The sequence below is a fragment of the Lipomyces japonicus genome, assembly GCF_038497905.1.
Source record: "Lipomyces japonicus strain CBS 7319 unplaced genomic scaffold V1514scaffold_23, whole genome shotgun sequence".
NCBI lineage: Eukaryota > Fungi > Ascomycota > Lipomycetes > Lipomycetales > Lipomycetaceae > Lipomyces > Lipomyces japonicus.
In genome coordinates this window covers 192,721-210,948 of record NW_027117835.1, presented here as the reverse complement: position 1 = coordinate 210,948, position 18,228 = coordinate 192,721, and the positions used below count along the sequence as shown (strand labels likewise).

At 40.9% G+C, this 18,228-nt stretch overlaps 10 protein-coding genes across 10 annotated transcripts; 5 read left to right on the top strand and 5 right to left on the bottom strand.

The window, feature by feature from the left end:
• Nucleotides 1-427: 427 nt before the first annotated feature.
• On the bottom strand, nt 428-2,156 carry V1514DRAFT_90960 (uncharacterized protein). Its single transcript, XM_066930178.1, has 4 exons — nt 1,603-2,156; nt 1,250-1,430; nt 661-1,127; nt 428-599 (listed from the first exon to the last, which is right to left on the bottom strand). The coding sequence occupies exons 1-4, from the start codon at nt 1,915-1,917 to the stop codon at nt 597-599; spliced, it is 966 nt and encodes a 321-aa protein (XP_066783000.1). The 5' UTR covers nt 1,918-2,156; the 3' UTR covers nt 428-596.
• On the top strand, nt 2,067-4,777 carry V1514DRAFT_352736 (HbrB-like-domain-containing protein). Its single transcript, XM_066929510.1, has 2 exons — nt 2,067-4,386; nt 4,446-4,777. Exons 1-2 carry the CDS (start codon nt 2,397-2,399, stop codon nt 4,655-4,657), a joined length of 2,202 nt encoding a protein of 733 aa, XP_066782999.1. The 5' UTR covers nt 2,067-2,396; the 3' UTR covers nt 4,658-4,777.
• Nucleotides 4,778-5,404: 627 nt separating this feature from the next.
• On the top strand, nt 5,405-5,938 carry V1514DRAFT_352734 (uncharacterized protein). The gene has a single exon (XM_066929509.1). It carries the CDS (start codon nt 5,472-5,474, stop codon nt 5,766-5,768), a length of 297 nt encoding a protein of 98 aa, XP_066782998.1. The 5' UTR covers nt 5,405-5,471; the 3' UTR covers nt 5,769-5,938.
• Nucleotides 5,902-8,016, bottom strand: V1514DRAFT_90735 (batten's disease protein Cln3). Its single transcript, XM_066930177.1, has 4 exons — nt 7,260-8,016; nt 6,932-7,211; nt 6,308-6,875; nt 5,902-6,241 (listed from the first exon to the last, which is right to left on the bottom strand). The coding sequence occupies exons 1-4, from the start codon at nt 7,541-7,543 to the stop codon at nt 6,036-6,038; spliced, it is 1,338 nt and encodes a 445-aa protein (XP_066782997.1). The 5' UTR covers nt 7,544-8,016; the 3' UTR covers nt 5,902-6,035.
• On the bottom strand, nt 7,619-12,023 carry V1514DRAFT_307930 (uncharacterized protein). The gene is made up of 6 exons (XM_066925710.1): nt 11,837-12,023; nt 11,556-11,706; nt 11,345-11,489; nt 11,269-11,292; nt 9,458-11,211; nt 7,619-9,411 (listed from the first exon to the last, which is right to left on the bottom strand). The coding sequence occupies exons 1-6, from the start codon at nt 11,885-11,887 to the stop codon at nt 8,054-8,056; spliced, it is 3,483 nt and encodes a 1,160-aa protein (XP_066782996.1). The 5' UTR covers nt 11,888-12,023; the 3' UTR covers nt 7,619-8,053.
• A 106-nt stretch (nt 12,024-12,129) lies between these two features.
• Nucleotides 12,130-12,994, top strand: V1514DRAFT_352731 (SGS domain-containing protein). The gene is made up of 4 exons (XM_066929508.1): nt 12,130-12,183; nt 12,240-12,333; nt 12,386-12,839; nt 12,893-12,994. Exons 1-4 carry the CDS (start codon nt 12,161-12,163, stop codon nt 12,922-12,924), a joined length of 603 nt encoding a protein of 200 aa, XP_066782995.1. The 5' UTR covers nt 12,130-12,160; the 3' UTR covers nt 12,925-12,994.
• On the bottom strand, nt 12,938-14,187 carry V1514DRAFT_294882 (signal recognition particle, SRP19 subunit). Its single transcript, XM_066925403.1, has 3 exons — nt 13,719-14,187; nt 13,562-13,664; nt 12,938-13,500 (listed from the first exon to the last, which is right to left on the bottom strand). Exons 1-3 carry the CDS (start codon nt 14,079-14,081, stop codon nt 12,995-12,997), a joined length of 972 nt encoding a protein of 323 aa, XP_066782994.1. The 5' UTR covers nt 14,082-14,187; the 3' UTR covers nt 12,938-12,994.
• V1514DRAFT_368155 (uncharacterized protein) lies at nt 14,045-15,733 on the top strand. The gene is made up of 7 exons (XM_066929896.1): nt 14,045-14,417; nt 14,481-14,535; nt 14,585-14,695; nt 14,751-15,003; nt 15,055-15,222; nt 15,284-15,486; nt 15,546-15,733. Exons 1-7 carry the CDS (start codon nt 14,356-14,358, stop codon nt 15,663-15,665), a joined length of 972 nt encoding a protein of 323 aa, XP_066782993.1. The 5' UTR covers nt 14,045-14,355; the 3' UTR covers nt 15,666-15,733.
• A 226-nt stretch (nt 15,734-15,959) lies between these two features.
• Nucleotides 15,960-16,529, top strand: V1514DRAFT_266724 (folate-sensitive fragile site protein Fra10Ac1-domain-containing protein; the record flags this gene model as incomplete). Its single annotated transcript, XM_066924804.1, has 1 exon — nt 15,960-16,529. A coding segment is annotated over one exon (570 nt), but the record flags the coding sequence as incomplete, so codon positions are not given.
• Nucleotides 16,530-16,575: 46 nt separating this feature from the next.
• On the bottom strand, nt 16,576-18,154 carry V1514DRAFT_332229 (mitochondrial carrier domain-containing protein). The gene is made up of 4 exons (XM_066927825.1): nt 17,658-18,154; nt 17,472-17,601; nt 17,266-17,413; nt 16,576-17,187 (listed from the first exon to the last, which is right to left on the bottom strand). The coding sequence occupies exons 1-4, from the start codon at nt 17,774-17,776 to the stop codon at nt 16,649-16,651; spliced, it is 936 nt and encodes a 311-aa protein (XP_066782991.1). The 5' UTR covers nt 17,777-18,154; the 3' UTR covers nt 16,576-16,648.
• Between the last annotated feature and the right edge of the window lie 74 nt (nt 18,155-18,228).

Sequence of the window (18,228 nt, the reverse complement as noted above, 5' to 3'; positions counted from 1 at the left end):
CTTTTCTGATTCTTGACTGCCTAATTTAGAATTTCCTAATTCAACCTGTTCTGGTTTAGGTGTTTCAAGTTCAGGCACTCGATGTCCAGCACGTTCGACTTGCTCGGATTCTTGTTGTTCTTGTTGCTCGTGGAATTGATGATCAGGTGTTGCTTCAGGCGACCTCGGTACAATTTGTTCTGGTTCAGCCTGTTTAAATTGTACTTGTTCCGACTCTTCACGTTTTGGTTCAGAGTTTTCTGCCGAAAATTCTTCTGATGCAAACTGTTGAGGGTTTAAATATTCTAATGGTCGACCTGCAACAGATTCAATTTTTTCGTGGTCACTTATATCGATAGTGGTGGTAGTTTCAATAACAACGTCAGAGAAATTCTCACTCGCAAAATTCCCTTCGACAACGTGACCTTTTGATTTAAAAAATTCTTCTGTTTCCGAAAATTTTACCAACGCAGGTTTAATTTCTTGCTTATCGTCCTGACTTTGCAATGATGGATCAGGTACAAAATTCTCTGATTCTTCTAAACTCTTAAAATCAACTTGAGTAAATAATTGATCTAGCGGTCTTGATTCGGGCGAAAAATTCGGTTCTTCTGCAGTTACTGTACCAAAAAGCATAAGGTAAAGTCCAAAACAAAAAGTTATCATGATATACATACCTACAGGGTTTGTCGAATTGGTCGAATTTGACGGCTGAGAATCAGGAATCTCCGTGACGACAGGTTCGGGTTGGTCAACAGAATCGTCAGAATAACGGCGCCTCCTTTTAGGTTTACTTCCTGTATTTTCCAACTGTGAAGTTGGTTGTTCCCGACTGCCTGTTCGCTTAGCTACTTGTCGAGTCGTGTATGTTCGTTGCTCAGGCGATGCGCTCTTTGAAACTACTATATCAACGTAGGCCAATGTTCGTTCTTTACTTGCGTAAGATTCAGTGGACAAGCGCCGTTTTGCAGGTCTGTCAGTAGACGTAGAATCTGATCGCAATAAAAATTCTCGGGTTGATGTCCGAGATGATTGCCGAGTATTTGATTCAGGAGTTTTAGGCTTTTTACCAGGTTTTGCTCCGGAACCCCTTGTTTTTCTCTTTGCTGGCAATTGCAGATGTACCTTAAGTTTATCACCCGCTTGCTCTTCGTCGTCGTCGTGTTCGTAAAAATCGTAAATATCCCTCGGTTCTAAATTGCCATTTTGGTTAGAATTTACATGTCACAGCGCGTGCGCCCGAGGGTTTTATTTATTTTTTTTTTTTTACCTTTGCTAGTAGGTCGCGTGTTGCCTATATTTTTCAACCGAGACCTGATGGAACTCGCTTTCAATTGAAAATCGGAAATTCGTCTTTGGACTTTCGGCTGCTCAACCGCTTGAATGCCAGCACCGTGTTTGAGCGAGTCCCAGGTGTTCAAAAGTTCGACCGTGCAGCTCTCGCGCGGAATCTGGAGAAAGTTAGCAAATCGGCATCCAAGCAGGGTAACCTCAACAAGCAAGTGCAACGACGCAAAGTTGCAACAAAATGAAGTGAAATCAATCGTTGAGACCCAATTAAAACTCTTGTAGAAGTCTGACGGGCTTGTTGTGATTAAAAAGATGCCGCAAATTTGTACGTACCCAGTCGGAAGGATATGGCTTGCCTGTCTTGGGGTCCTCGCCTTTCCAACGAACAAGAACCATGCCTTCTGAATTTTCCTGCAGTATTTCATCTACTGGCCAATACTCGTTCTCATCATCATCATCATTGTCGTCGTGATCTTCTCCTTCCCCTTCCTTCTCATCTCGTTGTTCTTTATCGTCATCCTCGTGGTCGCCGTCAGCGTTGGTTCGCGTTGCTTGAGCTTCGATTTGTGATTTAACGAGATCATCTGCTTCAGCGCTCTCTAGCGACCCCACTACTCCGGCCTCTTGATCAATTCTCGATTTAACCATCTCCACTATTAAAATCTTCCCCGCGCTTGTGGTCTAGTTCGGCACGAATAGTAAGAGTTTGCTAGAGACCGATCACGCTTGCTCGCAAAGGAACAAAAATAATAATGTAAATGACCCAGCGCAATCCCAGACCTGTATCAGAATAAGAACAAATGTCGGCCAGATAACAACCCTTCCTGAATCGTCATTCGCTTTTATGAAAATAAAACCAATATTTATTAGAAATTCAATCCAATTTGATATGCCACAATCGCAATCAATTATTGCATGGTCTGTTCAATGTCGCGTTTCTCCAGCTTTGGTAACGCGTTTTGCCCTAACTTACTATTGTTCATGAATTATTTACATTAAAAGCCACCAAAAACCGGCGAATCATCATCTTCCATAGCCGCTTAAATTATCCGAATTCACATTCACAGGGGAAAGCAATCAATTAAAAGACCCTTCATTGTGCACATCAGCAGCCTTGAACTGCCATCATGGCCGCCACTGCTCGCGATTCCGATCAATCGCGAAACGGCTCGCCAGCGTCGTCGGTGCACATTGGCTCGATAAGGTCCCGCCAGAATTCACATGCATCGTCGACTTTACGCCCGAGATCTCTATCGTCTTCTTCTGCGTCATCGTCGACGAGCATGCCAATCAGCCCTATAATGGGCGGTTCAAATAATGTGTGGCTACTACCTACATTTACCACGTCGTCACTAATGCGAAGCGGGCAGTCAAACACGGTCCCCATAATTCACGAGTTACCAAATTCAGAACAATCCGTATCTGATAACGATGGTAATAATAATAATAATCATGATGACGACGATGATGATACAGCATCCGATTCTGAAAGTCTCAGCGAAAGTGAACCAGACCCTGAAGCTGTTGTTTCTAGAACAAGCTTTTCATCAGAAGCTGGCCGAGCTCTGGCTCCTCTGCCATCAACCAATTCTTCAACCGATTCGTTATCAACTCTTGCGTCTTCAGTCACCAGCAGCTCTAGTCGTGTTTTCCCAGCCAATTCTTTTACGCCGTCTGTTGCTGGAATCAGTACGCATTCTGTGCCTAGGCGGCAAGTCCCGTCCCTAGCCAACACCAAGTTTACATCGCTTTCGAGTTACAATAATGCAAGTGATTCAAAAGAACACTCATCACAACATGTATTATCACCCAATAAAGTCACATCCGGTAGCCGAAGTGCATCTACCATATCTTTAGGCCACCATGAGGATGGGGTTGCTACAACGTCTAAAGGAAGAAACAGGCTTAGAAGAAAGTCTAGTGCTGCTTCAATTTCATCTATGGCATCAAAGGCGAAAGGCGGGTCATCTGCTGCTGGTGCCAGTGTTGTATCTGTTGCTGCGTCGTTTAGTTCTCGAGCACGCGAGCACGCCAGCGGGTTTTCAAAGTCTCGATTCTTTTTTTTGCAGGGAAGACATTCGTCCATGTCTTCTTCATCTCCGGTTCCTCCAGTTCTTACAGGAGGTTCACGCCAGAACGTACATCATTATAAAGTCCTCCCACCTGGCGAGGCATACATGCCCTCGACTCCTGCCAGTTCCGGATCAAGTTCGGAGTCATCGACCACCAGCTTAAACGCCTTAAACCAAAGTCAAACAAGCAACAGCTCGCAGCAAACTTTGTTTGCTCCCAAGATCAAAGGAGATCTCAAGTCTAAAAAATCAAATGGTGATAAGGATCGGCGTCATAGTATTGGTTCCAACGTTTCACCTCCGTCATTTCATTCACATGCGTCATCGGCGACCTTAGCTGACAAGCACAAGCATCATCTTTTGTTAAGACCTAGAAAAGATTCACATCCCGGAATGATATTATCATCTTCATCATCCAACTCAAAACTAACATCAGATGCTGGCAGTATTTATTCCTTTAATCCATCATCCCCCATATATGCCCCGTATGCTCTTCAAAAGAGCATATCGTCCATTGACATAAAATCTCTAAGTTATAAAGAGTTGAACAAGATTGGGGAGCAAGCTCTTGAAGATGTGTGGCCTTTCTTATGTGCACGAGTAACGCCGCTATTTACTGGTGATGGACTTAGAGTTCCTGTCGAAGATCTAAATAAGCTAGTTCTTCTGCATGTCAAAAGAAGAATTTCAGATCGGGACGCGACAACTCTTCTCATTGAAGTAAAAGATTTGCTGAAACTAGGAATTTCAAGTTTTGACGCCATGTTGGGACCGCAATTGCAAAATGCAACCGACAGCGAAGTTCTTGACCGTATTACTGATATATGGAAATTTTTTTTTACAGATGTACTGCCATACGTTCAGGCGGTATTCGTGCCTCTTCAACTTGAGTTTGATGGCAAAGGATCATTGATAACTGCCGACGAAGCCATCCGTTTTTGGGATAGGCAGAGAGTGCAGGCTAAACATCAAAACAATATTCGGATTATGACTCTGGTTTCGTTCAGAGATTGGATAATTCTTCCCTTATACCTAAAAATCAAAAGTGAGTATTAACAAGCCAATAATAATGCGATGTATTTTGTCTGACAAATGTTTTTTTAGCTGGCTTGGACAGTGATTCTCAGCTTTATATTTCGCTCGATTCCTTGTCTCGACTGCTACAATGCATGAGTATTCTCGCGTCAATAAATTCAACAGATGACAAGCAACATCGAATTGACGAAATCTCAGCCTTGGTGAGAAAGAGATGGACTACCATGAGAACAACTAAAAATCTTCCAAAATATCAAAAATTATTTACCCCGGTCGAGTAGACAGATGGTATTTGTAAATAAGAAACCTGGCAAATATGGAATAAATTTTTTTTTTATATGGGAGTTGTAGAGTTGGGGAGTTGTGTTTTGATTTGATTTTTAATTCAAAGTGTTTACATCGATACATCGATAACTTTTCTGTTCTATATTTTTGTGAAATCTTCCAAAGTACACCCAAAAACTCCAGTAACCCGAAATTGCAACGAAAAGATAAACATGGCACAATTTATACAGCAAGCGCATCGATGCTTTCCAATTGAGCAAGTAATTGATCGTTAACACTCTTGCGCGATAATTCTTCCTCGGCAGCTTTTTGTTGCCGTTGTGTGAATTGATCTTGCTTAATCTTTTGTAATCTTTCCTTTTTAGTACTCATATTCGCAATATCAAGTAAAGACGCATTATCAATATCGTTTAATAATTGTTCGCATTTGCGTTTATCCTTCAATCGCCGGTTTCGTTTCTCGTTATTGCTTAATGATGATTTTGACGTTTCTGATCGAGGTTTGAAGTCTCTTGTCGATGGCTTTAAAATTTTAGTCGCGCTTCGAGGCTTTGAATCCTTGCGCATTTGAGATCGTGATGTGGGCTGAGAAGGCATTTTTATTTAGTAATAAGTGAAACCTCTGTGAATACGAATCGTCAATCAATGGTTTATGAAGATGTTTGAATTTGCAAAAAGTCTTTACCTAAAATTAGTTAAATCCGGGTAACTACTTTTTGCAAATCCGTTGAATCTGGTCAGAGGTTCTCGTATCTTTCAACTTGTACAGGACAGAAATAAAAACAAAAAAAAAAACAAAAAAGAGGAACCATGACTGATCAAAGTTCAAAAGAATCAATTTTGTTAAGCGCAGAATATACACTGGCATCGTCTTCGAATGGATTAAAAAATTCACAATCCAAGCCAGAGAGCAGCCACAAGTTTGAAATCCGGCATCAGCCAAGGTCAATAAGCGAACTGGTCACCGAATTACCGGAATTACAGAAAACCATAAACGATTATTTGACGGAACGAATTGAGAAAGCAGGCAAGAATGATTCCGCCGACGCAGAGATTCTTGAACGACAAGTCTTAGATGGCGATGAAGAAGAGGAAAATGAGGAATAGGAAGGCATTTATAAATTAGTTTTGAGCTAAAGGGTTTAAAGTTGTATCGCATGAATTAATGTACATATTCGTATTGAGAGTGCTAATTTTTTTTTTTTGTTTTTAATTTTTGGATTTGTGTGTATAACAGGGGAAATACGAAAAAGAATATATCATTGTTCAAATACTCATCCCATCACTACTCCGACACGGTAAAATGCAAACAAAAAGAAAATAACTCCAAAAGCCTGCAACGTAAATTTTTTTTACAAGTTTGTCAACACGTAATCATGTCATTCCGCAATAAGGACGACCGGTAGCCTTTTGATAGGCACATAAATACGTCTCCAAGTAAAGACAAATCGTGCCTGCAATCACGATGCCACCAGAATCAGACACGCCTACTGCGCCCATGGCAAACTCACGGTCTTGCAAAGGCACAGTTTCTGAAACAAGTAAAAACGTGTTGACGTATGACGCGCCACCTAAAAGTCCTAACAACAAAAAAATTTAGCAAATGAAGACTGGTAGTTAATTGTTGAAAGAAACGTTGCTCTCACCTTCGTAAAACACAATTACAAATATAATCCAAATACTCGGAATGATAGTATACATGGACTGGATTATTAGAATAATAACATTCAATAGCTGCAGAATTGCTGGTATGTATAGTCTTCGTATTCTAACAAAGTGCGACGACGACCTGGAAATGAAAACCCCGAGTTGATACAGCGTTCCATATGTCACATATGCATCGCGGTACTCAGTAAACGGCATTTCGTCAAGCGGGTATATCAAAGTTGGAGATATGCCCTGATTAATTATGTATTCGCCAATGTAAACCAGCATTAAAGGAATCATGTACGGGACAACCAACGGCCCAAGTTGCGTTAGCGTGTGAGTGACCGAATCCGAGGCCTTGGACCAGGTGAGTGATTTATAAACACTGGTCCGACTAGATATCGACGCCTGATCGCTTGCGAACCTGTCAGCCTCGCCATTTTCTTCGTCTCTTGACGGAGTATAAGCTGCATGACGACCAGCAAACGCATGTGATTGTGATACCAAATATGGATCGGGCGCGGGCATGATCCAGAAATAAGCGAAAAAAAAAGTCAACGGCATAAGCTTTATAAAAATATTAGAAATGCCTGCCTTATTCTACATAACGTGTGATAACCTACCGAAGACGCAAATATTGTTGCCCTCACGCTTAACCGAAGCCAGGTGGTGCATAGCAAGTAGAAAAAACTGCCAGCAAGACCAGCTCCGCCCGTGCCAGAGCTAAATGCTGCCATGCTAAGAGGAGAATAAAAATGAGTCAATTGCAAAAATGTCAGTTCACCCAGCCCAGACGACAATGAAGCTAGGACGACTCCAAATAATTTGAAAGATATGGAACTGGCTAACGCGACAAATTGCATGCCAAATAGTGATAGTCCGACAAGAATAAATATACGAACTCTGTAATAAATAAGCATATTTACAGATGACATATAAATAATTACTAACCTGTATGAGATTAGGTGAATGAAAAATGGTGCCGTGAGTTTAACAAAGAACGACGGCATGACATCTGCTAGAAGAACCGTAGCCTTTGGAATATCTGCGCCTACTAAGTCAAGCGCGGCTGAAAGAATAATAACATAAAGAACATTGTTGACAAGTCCATAAATCCAAAAGGCAGAAAACAGCTTCGTTCGGGAACCTGTTGTTGTACTACCAGGATCGCTTGCTGTTGCTCCACCTGGTGAACTGGCAGTCGTGGCGGTAGGTTCTGTGTCATTAACGGCCATAGATGGTGAGCTTGAGTACTCTTGCTCAATGAAAAGATAATAATATATTACTTCAGTCTTCAACTAATTCTTTATATACGTTGTCTACGGTTTGCAACATGAATCATATCTCCCAAACTTTAACTCAACTTCTCGTTATCTTCAAAAAATACCCACCGAAGTCAGGCCAAGGTTCTCCTCCAATAATATTAAAACATGGGATTTGAAGCAGTGATATATATCCAAATATATACACCATGTGTAGAAATAACAAAAAAAAAATAACATTGAAAATGTACACAAAATGAAATCTGGAATGGTGAACAACGCCATTTCTAGTACACACGTTATGGTAGAATCAATTTTTATGTACGCCTCCCATAATAACCGCTTATATAGGCATAAATTCCCGTCGACAAAAAATAAAAAATAAAAAAATAATTATAGTCCCGCTCACTATAATATTTTTTTATAATTCCAAAAAAAAGCAACTCATAAAAAAACGATGTACCAATAAAAACCCCAGTTTACTTAATTTTTGATGAAAATCGCTCGTTGCTCATGCCTCAGAGTCTTATACGTGGTCTTATCTAAATGATCAAGACCAATGACGTCATCCCTTTCAGCAATATCGTAAACCACTTGTTCATCCTCTATGTAAAGAGGTTTTGAATAATGCAATTTCTGAACCAGTGCAAACTTAACCTTTTCAAATTGCTTGTCCTTTAGTCCTGTCCTCTTTTGAAGCCTAACCTTTGTGTCGGCAAACTTTTCACCCGGCTTCAAAACAAACAAAAATGGCGTTCCATGAGCACGCGAAGGTTCCTTTTGAAAATGATATACTTCAATATACCTTTCATCTTCCGTCTTGTCGAGGTCGTCATCGTTCAATAATTCAGCGTACAACTGCGTGTTATCCAAAATAGATAGAACCGTGTAATCCTCAGGATATTGCCGATGAATCTTATTCATGTGCACTCCATAAAATCGAACCTTCATTGATTCTCGATCAGTTAAATTCGCTTTCTCTTTTAAAACTTGCAAAACATCGCTCATGATTCCGCTTTTCGGAACCAAAATATCATACGTTGTTTCAGTAGATATGCCATCGGAAAGCCAAATAAGCTTCAACGCTTTCTTTGTTTCCAGTTCAGATAAGCTTAAACTCAATATTTCATAGTATATAACGTTGGAATACATTTGAGAGTATGCTGGGTGCAACATCTGGCCAAGGTTTATAGTCGTTGAAGCCTTAAGCACGTTCTTGATAGTGCCCGAGATATGTGTGGTTGTAAGACGCAGATGCGTAGGATCACACTTTAAATAAGATGCTATTTTGGTGGTAAGCTGGGTATAATTGTCCTTCATGCTAAACCAAAGTTCAAATTCTTCATTGATAGTAGCCTGTAGATTTCGGGGCCTAAACAATATTTGTACTCGGTTTTTCAAAAAATCATAGAAAGCCACAGCATTATGTGCACTGTGGACATTTGATAGCTCGTGCTCCAAATATCGCTTCTGGAAACAAATAATGTCACCATCTTGAATCTCAGCTCCGGAAAACGTAAGCTTGGTCTTGAGAGGGTCCACCATGGTTGGTTGAATTTCCTCGAATAAATCTATCAAAGTGGACGGCGGCCAATTCATAATATCCGTAATCCTCTTGAAAATATCTGCAATTCTGTCGTTCCTGCCAACAGTGATGTGGCCAACGCCTGTCAAACTCTGTTGAAGTGGATCAAAATGTTTCAAAAATATGAAAATCTTGGAGGCATTCGAGTTTCCATCGGCCTCAAACACAGGATTACCCGATACTAAAGAAGCTTCTTCCATCCACAACCTAAGGTCGGGAACTTTAACGGTGGCCTTATCCAAAAGATCTTCCAGAGCTGCAACTGTGAGTATCAACTCAAAAAAACTGAAGGTAATACGTACTTTTATTCAGATTATTCTCGCCAAATGGAATATCAGGCCTGAGTGTCTTATTCTGGCGGCTCGTCATAAGCCAGAATCTGATGAATGAAGCATGAATTCCATATTCTTTTGCTACTAGCTCGGTAAGTTCTTTTAAAGTCGTCGACTTTAATAATTTCAAGGCCAATGGCCTTGCTTCGGTGGGGTATTCCTCTCGTGCTTCCTCTGTCCATGCACCTAGATCAACGCCATGATATTGCCTGAATTGCTTATTAGTCATAATTTTCACTGACAAGTAGAGATGCTGCTCTTCGCGCTCTTTTCGACGAGCTTCTTCCTCCTTCAATTCCTTCTCCAATCGAAGAGGCAAATGCTTAGGAGTATCTTCATCGGTCAGTGGCTCTAGAACCTTATCACTCCTGGAGCGCCTAAGGTATACAAGCATATACGCATTCGAATGACGCTTCAATGAAAACTTGCTTAATTGGCGAATTGGCTGATAACCTCCGAATTGTTGGTTACTAGTCTGATTCGCAACTTGAGGATCTTCACCATAATTTTCATCAAGGACTTCTTTCAAAGTTGCCCTTGTAACTCTATCGTCATCAAATTTATACCAATCTCCATTTTTTTCGGGCTTAAGAAGAGCATAGTAATGACCTGCATTTAAATCACCACTGTGTACTAGAACACCATGAAGATCATAAATCCATGACTCGTCCCTTGATGCTTCTGGTGAAAGAAACTCCTGCAGATCGATCTCAAGTGGGAATTCATGGCGATCATTAATCTTGACCATCATTTCTCTCATAAAATCAAAATCAAATCTTTTCAATTGAAGATGAAGTACAGGTGGAAACGATTGGAAAATGACACCTTTTTCAGCATCCTGAAGACCATATCCGGTTGCTTGGTACTGATTCTCACCATTTAGAGTTTCGGCTTGGATGTAGTCTTTGAAAGAATCATGCAAGGTCTTCATCCCCTTCACATTTAACTGAATATCCCAAAAGTCCTCGCTTCTTGAACTCTCAAAATCGACATTGATGCACTTGACAAAACTTTTCATCTGTCCCACAAAGAGTTGAGTTAGCGCGCCTTCTGCTTTGGTTCCTTTCATTTTTCCTTCGATATTATCCATTAAAACTCTGTTAAGTTCTTGAACGTCATGTTGAGTAAATGCGTCTGTAGTATCCCATCCAAATGATCGCGTAAGTTCTAACGTGCCCACAGGAACAGCTGAAGTTTGAAGCTGATAAAAAAGCCTTTGAAGAGCGAGCGGCACACTCTGAATCGGTTCGTCATTTTCTGTTGGTATCTGATACACGGCTTTTCTAAAATATTTGGTAAAATAAAGTGATTGCAGTAAAGAGTTCATGTAACATGTAGCACCCTGATTGCGTAATCCAACATAGCCTGTTTCCTTTTTGGAATTATAGTTCACAAAATTATGCCAAAGTACGCCGGTTGGATCTTTAAGAATCTTAATGTATGCAGTAATTATTACTTTATCGTCCTCAAGAATCGGTACATTCTTGTCATCATGTTTTGTAGTTAATTTACGAAGATCATAAAACTTCGTAAACCCCCAATCTTTCTCTTCACGAGTAAATCTATGACTAGCATGATGTTCAGAGTACACGGTCGAGTTCTTATAGTTGGACATGACAAGACCAAATTGGGCACACACAGCCCAATCCTGCTCTTCCGCTTCTGCCGCGGTCTTGTCAACAAGACCACATTCAAGATACATTGAAACATTGTCCGACGCATTTCTAATAAAATTAATACCTGCCATGGCAAAAAGTAAAATGCAGCTCAATAATGCTTACCCAGAAGGAAAAAGTAACACTTTCCTATAAACAAAGATCAGTTAAACAAACCCGACACGCATTAACAAAGACTCACCATTCGAATCCACCAAGTTTAAACGCAGGACCATGTAGCCTTTTTTCAAGCTTTCTCCAACTATCAATTTGCCAAACAGAATAAGACTCTTCTCGTACTTCCAGGTCGTCTAGCGCGGGACACACCTTGGCCAGCATGGCCTGATCTATAACAATTAATCAGCTTCCAAATCGCCCAGAGAGAGAATACCATAAAAACCAGAAAAACATACAATCATCGGCACGAAGAGTACTCGCATCTACTTCAAGAGCAGATACTGCATCGCCGTTCTTATCGTCGGAGATCAGGATCGGTTCGGTGTCGCCTGTAAGAATATTGCTGTTGGGCGTGTCGAGCGACACGTTCTCTGCGTCCGTGTCGTCCTAAATTAACACAAAGTTAGACAATTTAATTGCAAATTTATAAAGTTACCAAAAATTTTGCCAATAAAAAGTTGAAATCTAATCAGGGCAAGATACAGGCTGACGGTAATTTCTTGTTGTGAATACTCACCGCAGACGAGTTACTGTCTACAATTCCAGCCGAGGACTTGTCTATATCCATGGCGTCCACAAGCGGTGACGACCGAGAAAAAAATGACGAAAAAAATGAAGGCGGAATCGTGATGAATAGTAGCCGAGAGCTGCGAGAAGGGAGATGGGTTTGAAAGAGACGTGCGCTGAAGCGGAGAGATTTCGTGTCCTGAGAGCGATTTAATTATAAGACTGTGACCGGTCACGTGACTAGTGAGCAAAGGCACATACTTAAGCGAACAAGGAAAAAGGCCCTGGAGAGTTCATTGGAGACACAGCAATTGTATGTACCAATAACGTCGACATGTCCGGTATTCATAAGATCAGGTTGGTAGCATGCTGTCATGCACTGAAGAGCGCGTAACTGACTCGTGTTTGCGCAGGCACGAATGGTATCAGAACGACGAGGCCGTCACGTTCACCTTGTTCGTCAAGAATGCACCGAAGGACGCCGTTATTGATATCCAAAGCGAATCTGTATGGTATTTAGTGTTACAATTTATTAGGGCTTTAACGCTCACGTGTGTAGATTTCGATATCGTATCCTCTTGCGTCAGGATCAGACTTTGGCTTTGAGATTGGACCTCTTGCGCACGAGGTCGATCCCGCACAGTCAAAGTCTCTCATTCTCAGTACCAAAATTGAACTCAAACTACGCAAAGCCGTGAGTGGAATTAAATGGACTGCTTTTGAGAAATCGGATGCTGAAGCCGCGATTGCCGCGTCTGCTACTGCCACGTCATACCCTACGTCGTCAAAATCTGGAACAAAGAATTGGGACTCACTGGCGCAGCAGGAACTGGGTGACAGCAAAGACAATGAATACGGAGACGATGCTTCTGGATTTTTTAAATCAATTTACGAAAACGCAGATGACGACACGAGAAAAGCCATGATGAAGTCGTACGTTGAAAGTAATGGCACCGCCTTAAGCACCAACTGGAGTGAAGTGAAGAAAGAAACTGTTAAAACTGAACCACCAAGTATGTTTATATGATGTCTAACGGGGTATCTACGCGTGCTAACAAGTCAACAGAGGGAATGGAGGCAAAAAAATGGAATTCTTAAAAAATAAAAAAAATAAATGTGACGTATATGATTGTATTATGAAGTAATTGTACAATTTTCTCGATTGTGATCATGTCCTGCGTTTTCGTCCGCCTCGTCCACTAGATCCGCCACCACCAATATTGGGAAGGTCACCACCGGCGCCACCAAAATTGCCTAAACCTCCTAAGCCTCCTAAACCTCCTAAGCCAGCCAAATTTCCAAGGTTTCCAAGAGCCGACAAATCCAATCCACCAAGGCCACCGCCTCCGCCGCCGCCCAATCCTGCGGCCATCTTTTGTAATGCTTCCAAACCCTTTGCTCCGCCTGGTAAATTAGCCAGCTGGGGCGGTAGCTTACCACTTCCAAGGCCCTCCATGCCAGGCATTCCTTTAAAAATGTTATCGGATACGCCTCCACCACTTAGAGCAGAACTGTGATATGGAACGATTTCATTAATTTTCCATCCCCTAGGAACATTTGGCTTGTCCGGAACCTTTGACTTGTCAATATTAGGAATTGGGAGGTCTAGAGCATCAGATTGCTTTGATGGGTGTGATTTGAGATATTTCGCAACCTGGTTGTATAACTGACGTCCTGTATAAGATGATGTAAGTCATATGCGTCCGTTGCCTTAAAATTGAGGGATAAAACTTACTGTTCTTGATATTTGGATTAAAATAATCCCCCGTGACTGGGTGCTTAAGGTTTACTCTCACTCTACCAGGATTCGACCAGTCCTTTGGATGTACCTTTTGGACCTGCACAACAATTAGCAAGAAGTACTTGAAAAAAATTAAAATAACACTGATTACCTCGAAAAAAACCTGAATCCCAAGAGAAGCAGCACCGTCGGATATGATCTTTGCCAAAGGATTTTCGACAGCAAGTTCCTTGCTGACACGTCTCCCCTCACCATGTGTCCGGTTTGCGTCAAAATACACAGGATAAATTATCAACCAATCTTTAAAAGGCGTCAGGTCCTGTACGAACTGGGCAGGATTGGTGGGAATGGCCCGAGCACTTGAGTTCCACTGTGGGCTGGGATTTTCCACTGGTCTCAATTGTATCGGCCCTTTTTCAGTCGAAGGAGCCGAAGCCTGAGCTAATATTTTCCGGGGATCAAAATCCGAGGGATCAAAATCAATATTGTCGATATCGTCGACTTCTTCCAGCATTTTTTCTGTAGCAACCTGACACAAGACTTGATTTTTCTACTTCTGTAGCCGAGAGGATTGATTTTCGACCGCCATCTCGGATGTTAGGGTTTGGGACTTCCACGTGCATTTTGTATACAGGCGCGCGGTCCTTGATAGCGATACCCCCCAGACACGAATTGCAGGCGCAAAAAAAGAGGCAATTAGCGGACTGGTTACAGATTGTTGGTTCGTTGTATATGTTTTTGTGAAGGTCTAACAAAGTATCGATAGTTCGATCAAGTATTTGTGACAAATGCTGAGCTATCTGTCCATGTCGCTGCCTGTCAGCCATGAAGCGCTGAGCCAGATTTCTGGGTATGAACAACTGGGTTTGTTTCTTATTGGGGGGGGGGTTGATTTGGTGCTTACGTTAAATAGTTCTGTATCGATTGCTTGTTGGGCAATGATATTTTCTCCGCAATTTTTAGACATTGTATGAACCGGTATCACGTTTAACGACAGTCGGCTAACTCAATGCGCAGTTTCTTAGACAGAACGCTGATAATTTGTCTGTGTCGTTTTTATGGCTATGGTTTGCGGGGGACGTTGCCAATATAATTGGGTGCATTCGACAAGAAGTGCTTCCGACAATGGTGAGTTCAAGCGCACGGCAGCCGCCCCTTCATACTTACTTACAATGACGTTTAGACCATTCTTGCAGTTTACAATGCTTTGGCAGACATAGTTTTGATATTTCAGGCATCATATTATCGGCATAGACGACTTCGTCGTTTATTTTTAACATACTCGTCCGAAACGAGTCGGAAAAAACAAGCGCAGCAAACCGCCGAATCTGAGTCTGAAGATGATCTGAGCGGGTCATTTGGAATTAGCGTTGATAAAGATGAATATGAATATTTTCAGAGTCTAATTATACCGCCTCGGAGGGTTTGGAAATACGGTAAGTTTAAACCCTGGACGTTACAAAATCTCGCAGTTTAATTCCCGTTAGCTTTCTTCAAGTTTTTCGTAATTTTCATTATCGTCTTATCTTCAATCATCGGTCTTTACTGCGCGACCAAAGGTCATATATACGAGTCACCTATGAAATACTATAATCCCACGGTACTACTAGACTACTATGGACAGCTCTGTGGCTGGTTTTGTGCTGGATTATACAGTAAGTTTGCGTCCAACCCATTTCATCTATGTCGATGTGTCTGGCTTACACTGCACTGTAGCAATATCTCGGGTTCCTCAAATATTTCTGAATTATAAGCAAAAATCATGTGATGCAACCTCTATTATACATTTTTTCTTCGCATCTACAGCCAATTTTATGTTTATTGCATCAATTCTTTTATTGGACCATAGTGCTCATTACCTTCAATTAAATTCTAGCTGGTTATGCGGTGCCGCTAGCTCACTTGCTTTAGACTATGTGGTATGTATGGATTTTTTTTTTTTTTCTTCTTGATTTTTTGTTAACTGTTCGTCATATAGATTGTTATCCAGTCTTGGTATTATAATCCGTCGAGGTTTGAAATTACAGAAGAGAAAGAGGTAAACGCTAGAGAACTATTAAGGCGAAAAAACTCACCTAATAGTAAAAAAGTAATATAAATTTGAAAAATATTTAATAATTTTTGTTACGACCAATTTTTATGCAAAATTAAACCTCAGTAAACTTACTCTGTATTCGTAGTCTAAATTGAACCCTAAACTTTGCTACTCCTGAATCTATTAGACTGCTGCTGTGCTTTCTCTCATGTGCTCTTAATCAAATATACAGACTAACTTATTTATTACTATTGGATTTGCAGTATGACTGGCCGAAGAGAAAAATATTTTTTTAATAGTGGATATAATCTACAAGGTAGTAGACAGATTGGAAAGAATCACGAGAATGCGCAATCATTAGTAACAGAGCGCGAGTTGCTGGAACGTCATCATAGATTAATATGGGATAACGAGTCATCAGAAAAAAATGATTCAAGTGCAAAATTTGAGAACGATTCTGGAGCAAATGATGATGCCGAAATCAATGAGGAACAGCCAATATCATTGACTACCGAAGAGCGCGAGGAGCGAACACGGAAATACGGGAATGAGATTGCCAGAAAATACGCCAACAAGCTTGTTAAGGACTTTCCATTATTAAATTTGTCAAGGTACAGGCATGGTCTTGTTGGTCTAAGGTGGAGAACGATGCGTGAATTTCAAACAAACAAAGGCGGACCTAATGGAATATGTGCCAGTGTAACTTGCCATGTGAAAGACAAAAGATACAAGCCAAACGATCACAATAATTCGTTGTTGGGTGAGGAAGAGACTGAATCGCTAGAGAAACGGCAGGTGCTTTTCAGATACTCGGAAAAAAATGACGAGGGCGAGCTTGAGCCAAAGGCCATAATGGCTTCTTGCTGGCTATGTCCGCATCATGGTCGACGACTTGACAAAGCATACTATTACGAAAAACGTTTAAAAAAGCCATCTGCATAACCTTCAAAAGGAAAAAAAAAGAAAGAATTCATTACTTTTTTTAAAAAAAAATATTCCTATCTACCCAAGTACGGTACGCACAACTACATCATCATTTTATATTTTTAAGGTTCAATTCCTTCCACAAACATCATCAGCTTTCTGGTTTGTTCCATGAAAGTCAATGTCAAAATAGTATGAGGACCGATGCGCATGAGATGCGGAACGAAACCCTTGTAAAGGGCAAGTGGTCCTTCGATCTTGACAGTCTTTACCAAGCAATCAAACAGGCCGGAGTACAAGTTTCCACGCTGATTGTACATTCGGGTCATAATCACGTCCCATGGGTTCATAACAAAACAGACACCTAAACCACTAGCAGCGGATGAAATTAAGTGCTGCGCAGGTCCTTCTGGTACGATGTTATATTTCTGGACGATGCTCTTTACATAGTTATAGATTGGCAACTGAACACTTGAGCCAGCACCGGTTCGCATAATTGCCGATGCACATCCTCGGTATAAACCTTTGAACCCTTCACTACTGTATATGGTTCTCAAGCCATGAAAGAGACTTTTATAATGTGTTTGTGTCCCGACTTGGAACGCCGGAGAATATGACTGCATGCGAGTTTTAACCAAAAAGAATGGTGAGCCGGCAATAGCTAGAATAGAAAAAAGCATTAGAAACTTTTTTTTATAAAAAAGAAAGAAAAAAATATTATAAATCAATGATAACTAACCTCCCATGATTCCACTGGTAGCTCCAGAAAACACATTAATTCCCAAGGTCGATTCATTTGGGTTTCCCAAGAGAAGGCGTGAAGTTTCTTGTTGAATGGGCTCGTAGAAGCCAAGTCGACAGCCGTTTAACCCAATCTGATATATATACTAAAAACGCCGAGTTAGATATCTTGCAGTGAGCAAATAAACATGGACAAAAACTTACCGCACTGCCGAGACCGCGGTACCAACCTCGGATGCCTTCATGTTTGAGAATAACTCTTAGTGATTGAAACAGGCCGGTATATACTTTTTTAGCTTGTCCCTTAGCATGAAGTTCTCCTTGCAATTGCATTCTAATCCAATTAGAAATCTAGTTTTTAAAAATTATCACAACAATAATATGGCCTACCGAGTCTTGACTATTTCTATAGGGTTGGTAACGGTGACAGCACCGCAAGCAGCAAGAGCACCTGCTATAAACCCGCCAGTACCGCTTAACTGCTTCTTTTCAATTGACTTTGTTGACATTCTGCTATTAACTTATATACCTATGTTTTTTTCCTTGCCCTCCAAAAAAAATTATATATATATTCAGATGTGCTAATAGAACAAAAATATTGTATAACCCAGGTGCAGTGCCACCCCTTAATTGTATAATCTTAAGTGCTTTCTCGTCCTCGGTGGTCAAGGTCTAGCAAAAATGAATACAAGAATAATATTATTTATCTGGAAGGTGTGCTTTTAAAAGTTTTGATGATTATAAAGTATAACCCCGGGTTAAGCTTCGCGCCGACTTCGGCAACGGCAAGTAAGAATAAACTATAGTATGAACAACATATTCGGATATTTCGGATATATACCAACACAAGGCCATCTATTAACAATGATATAACTTGACTGTTTAAATAATTTTTTTTCAAAAACCTTCATTAAAAAAATTTTCTAGAACCAACAGTTGCTGCAAGTCAGGAACCGTAATG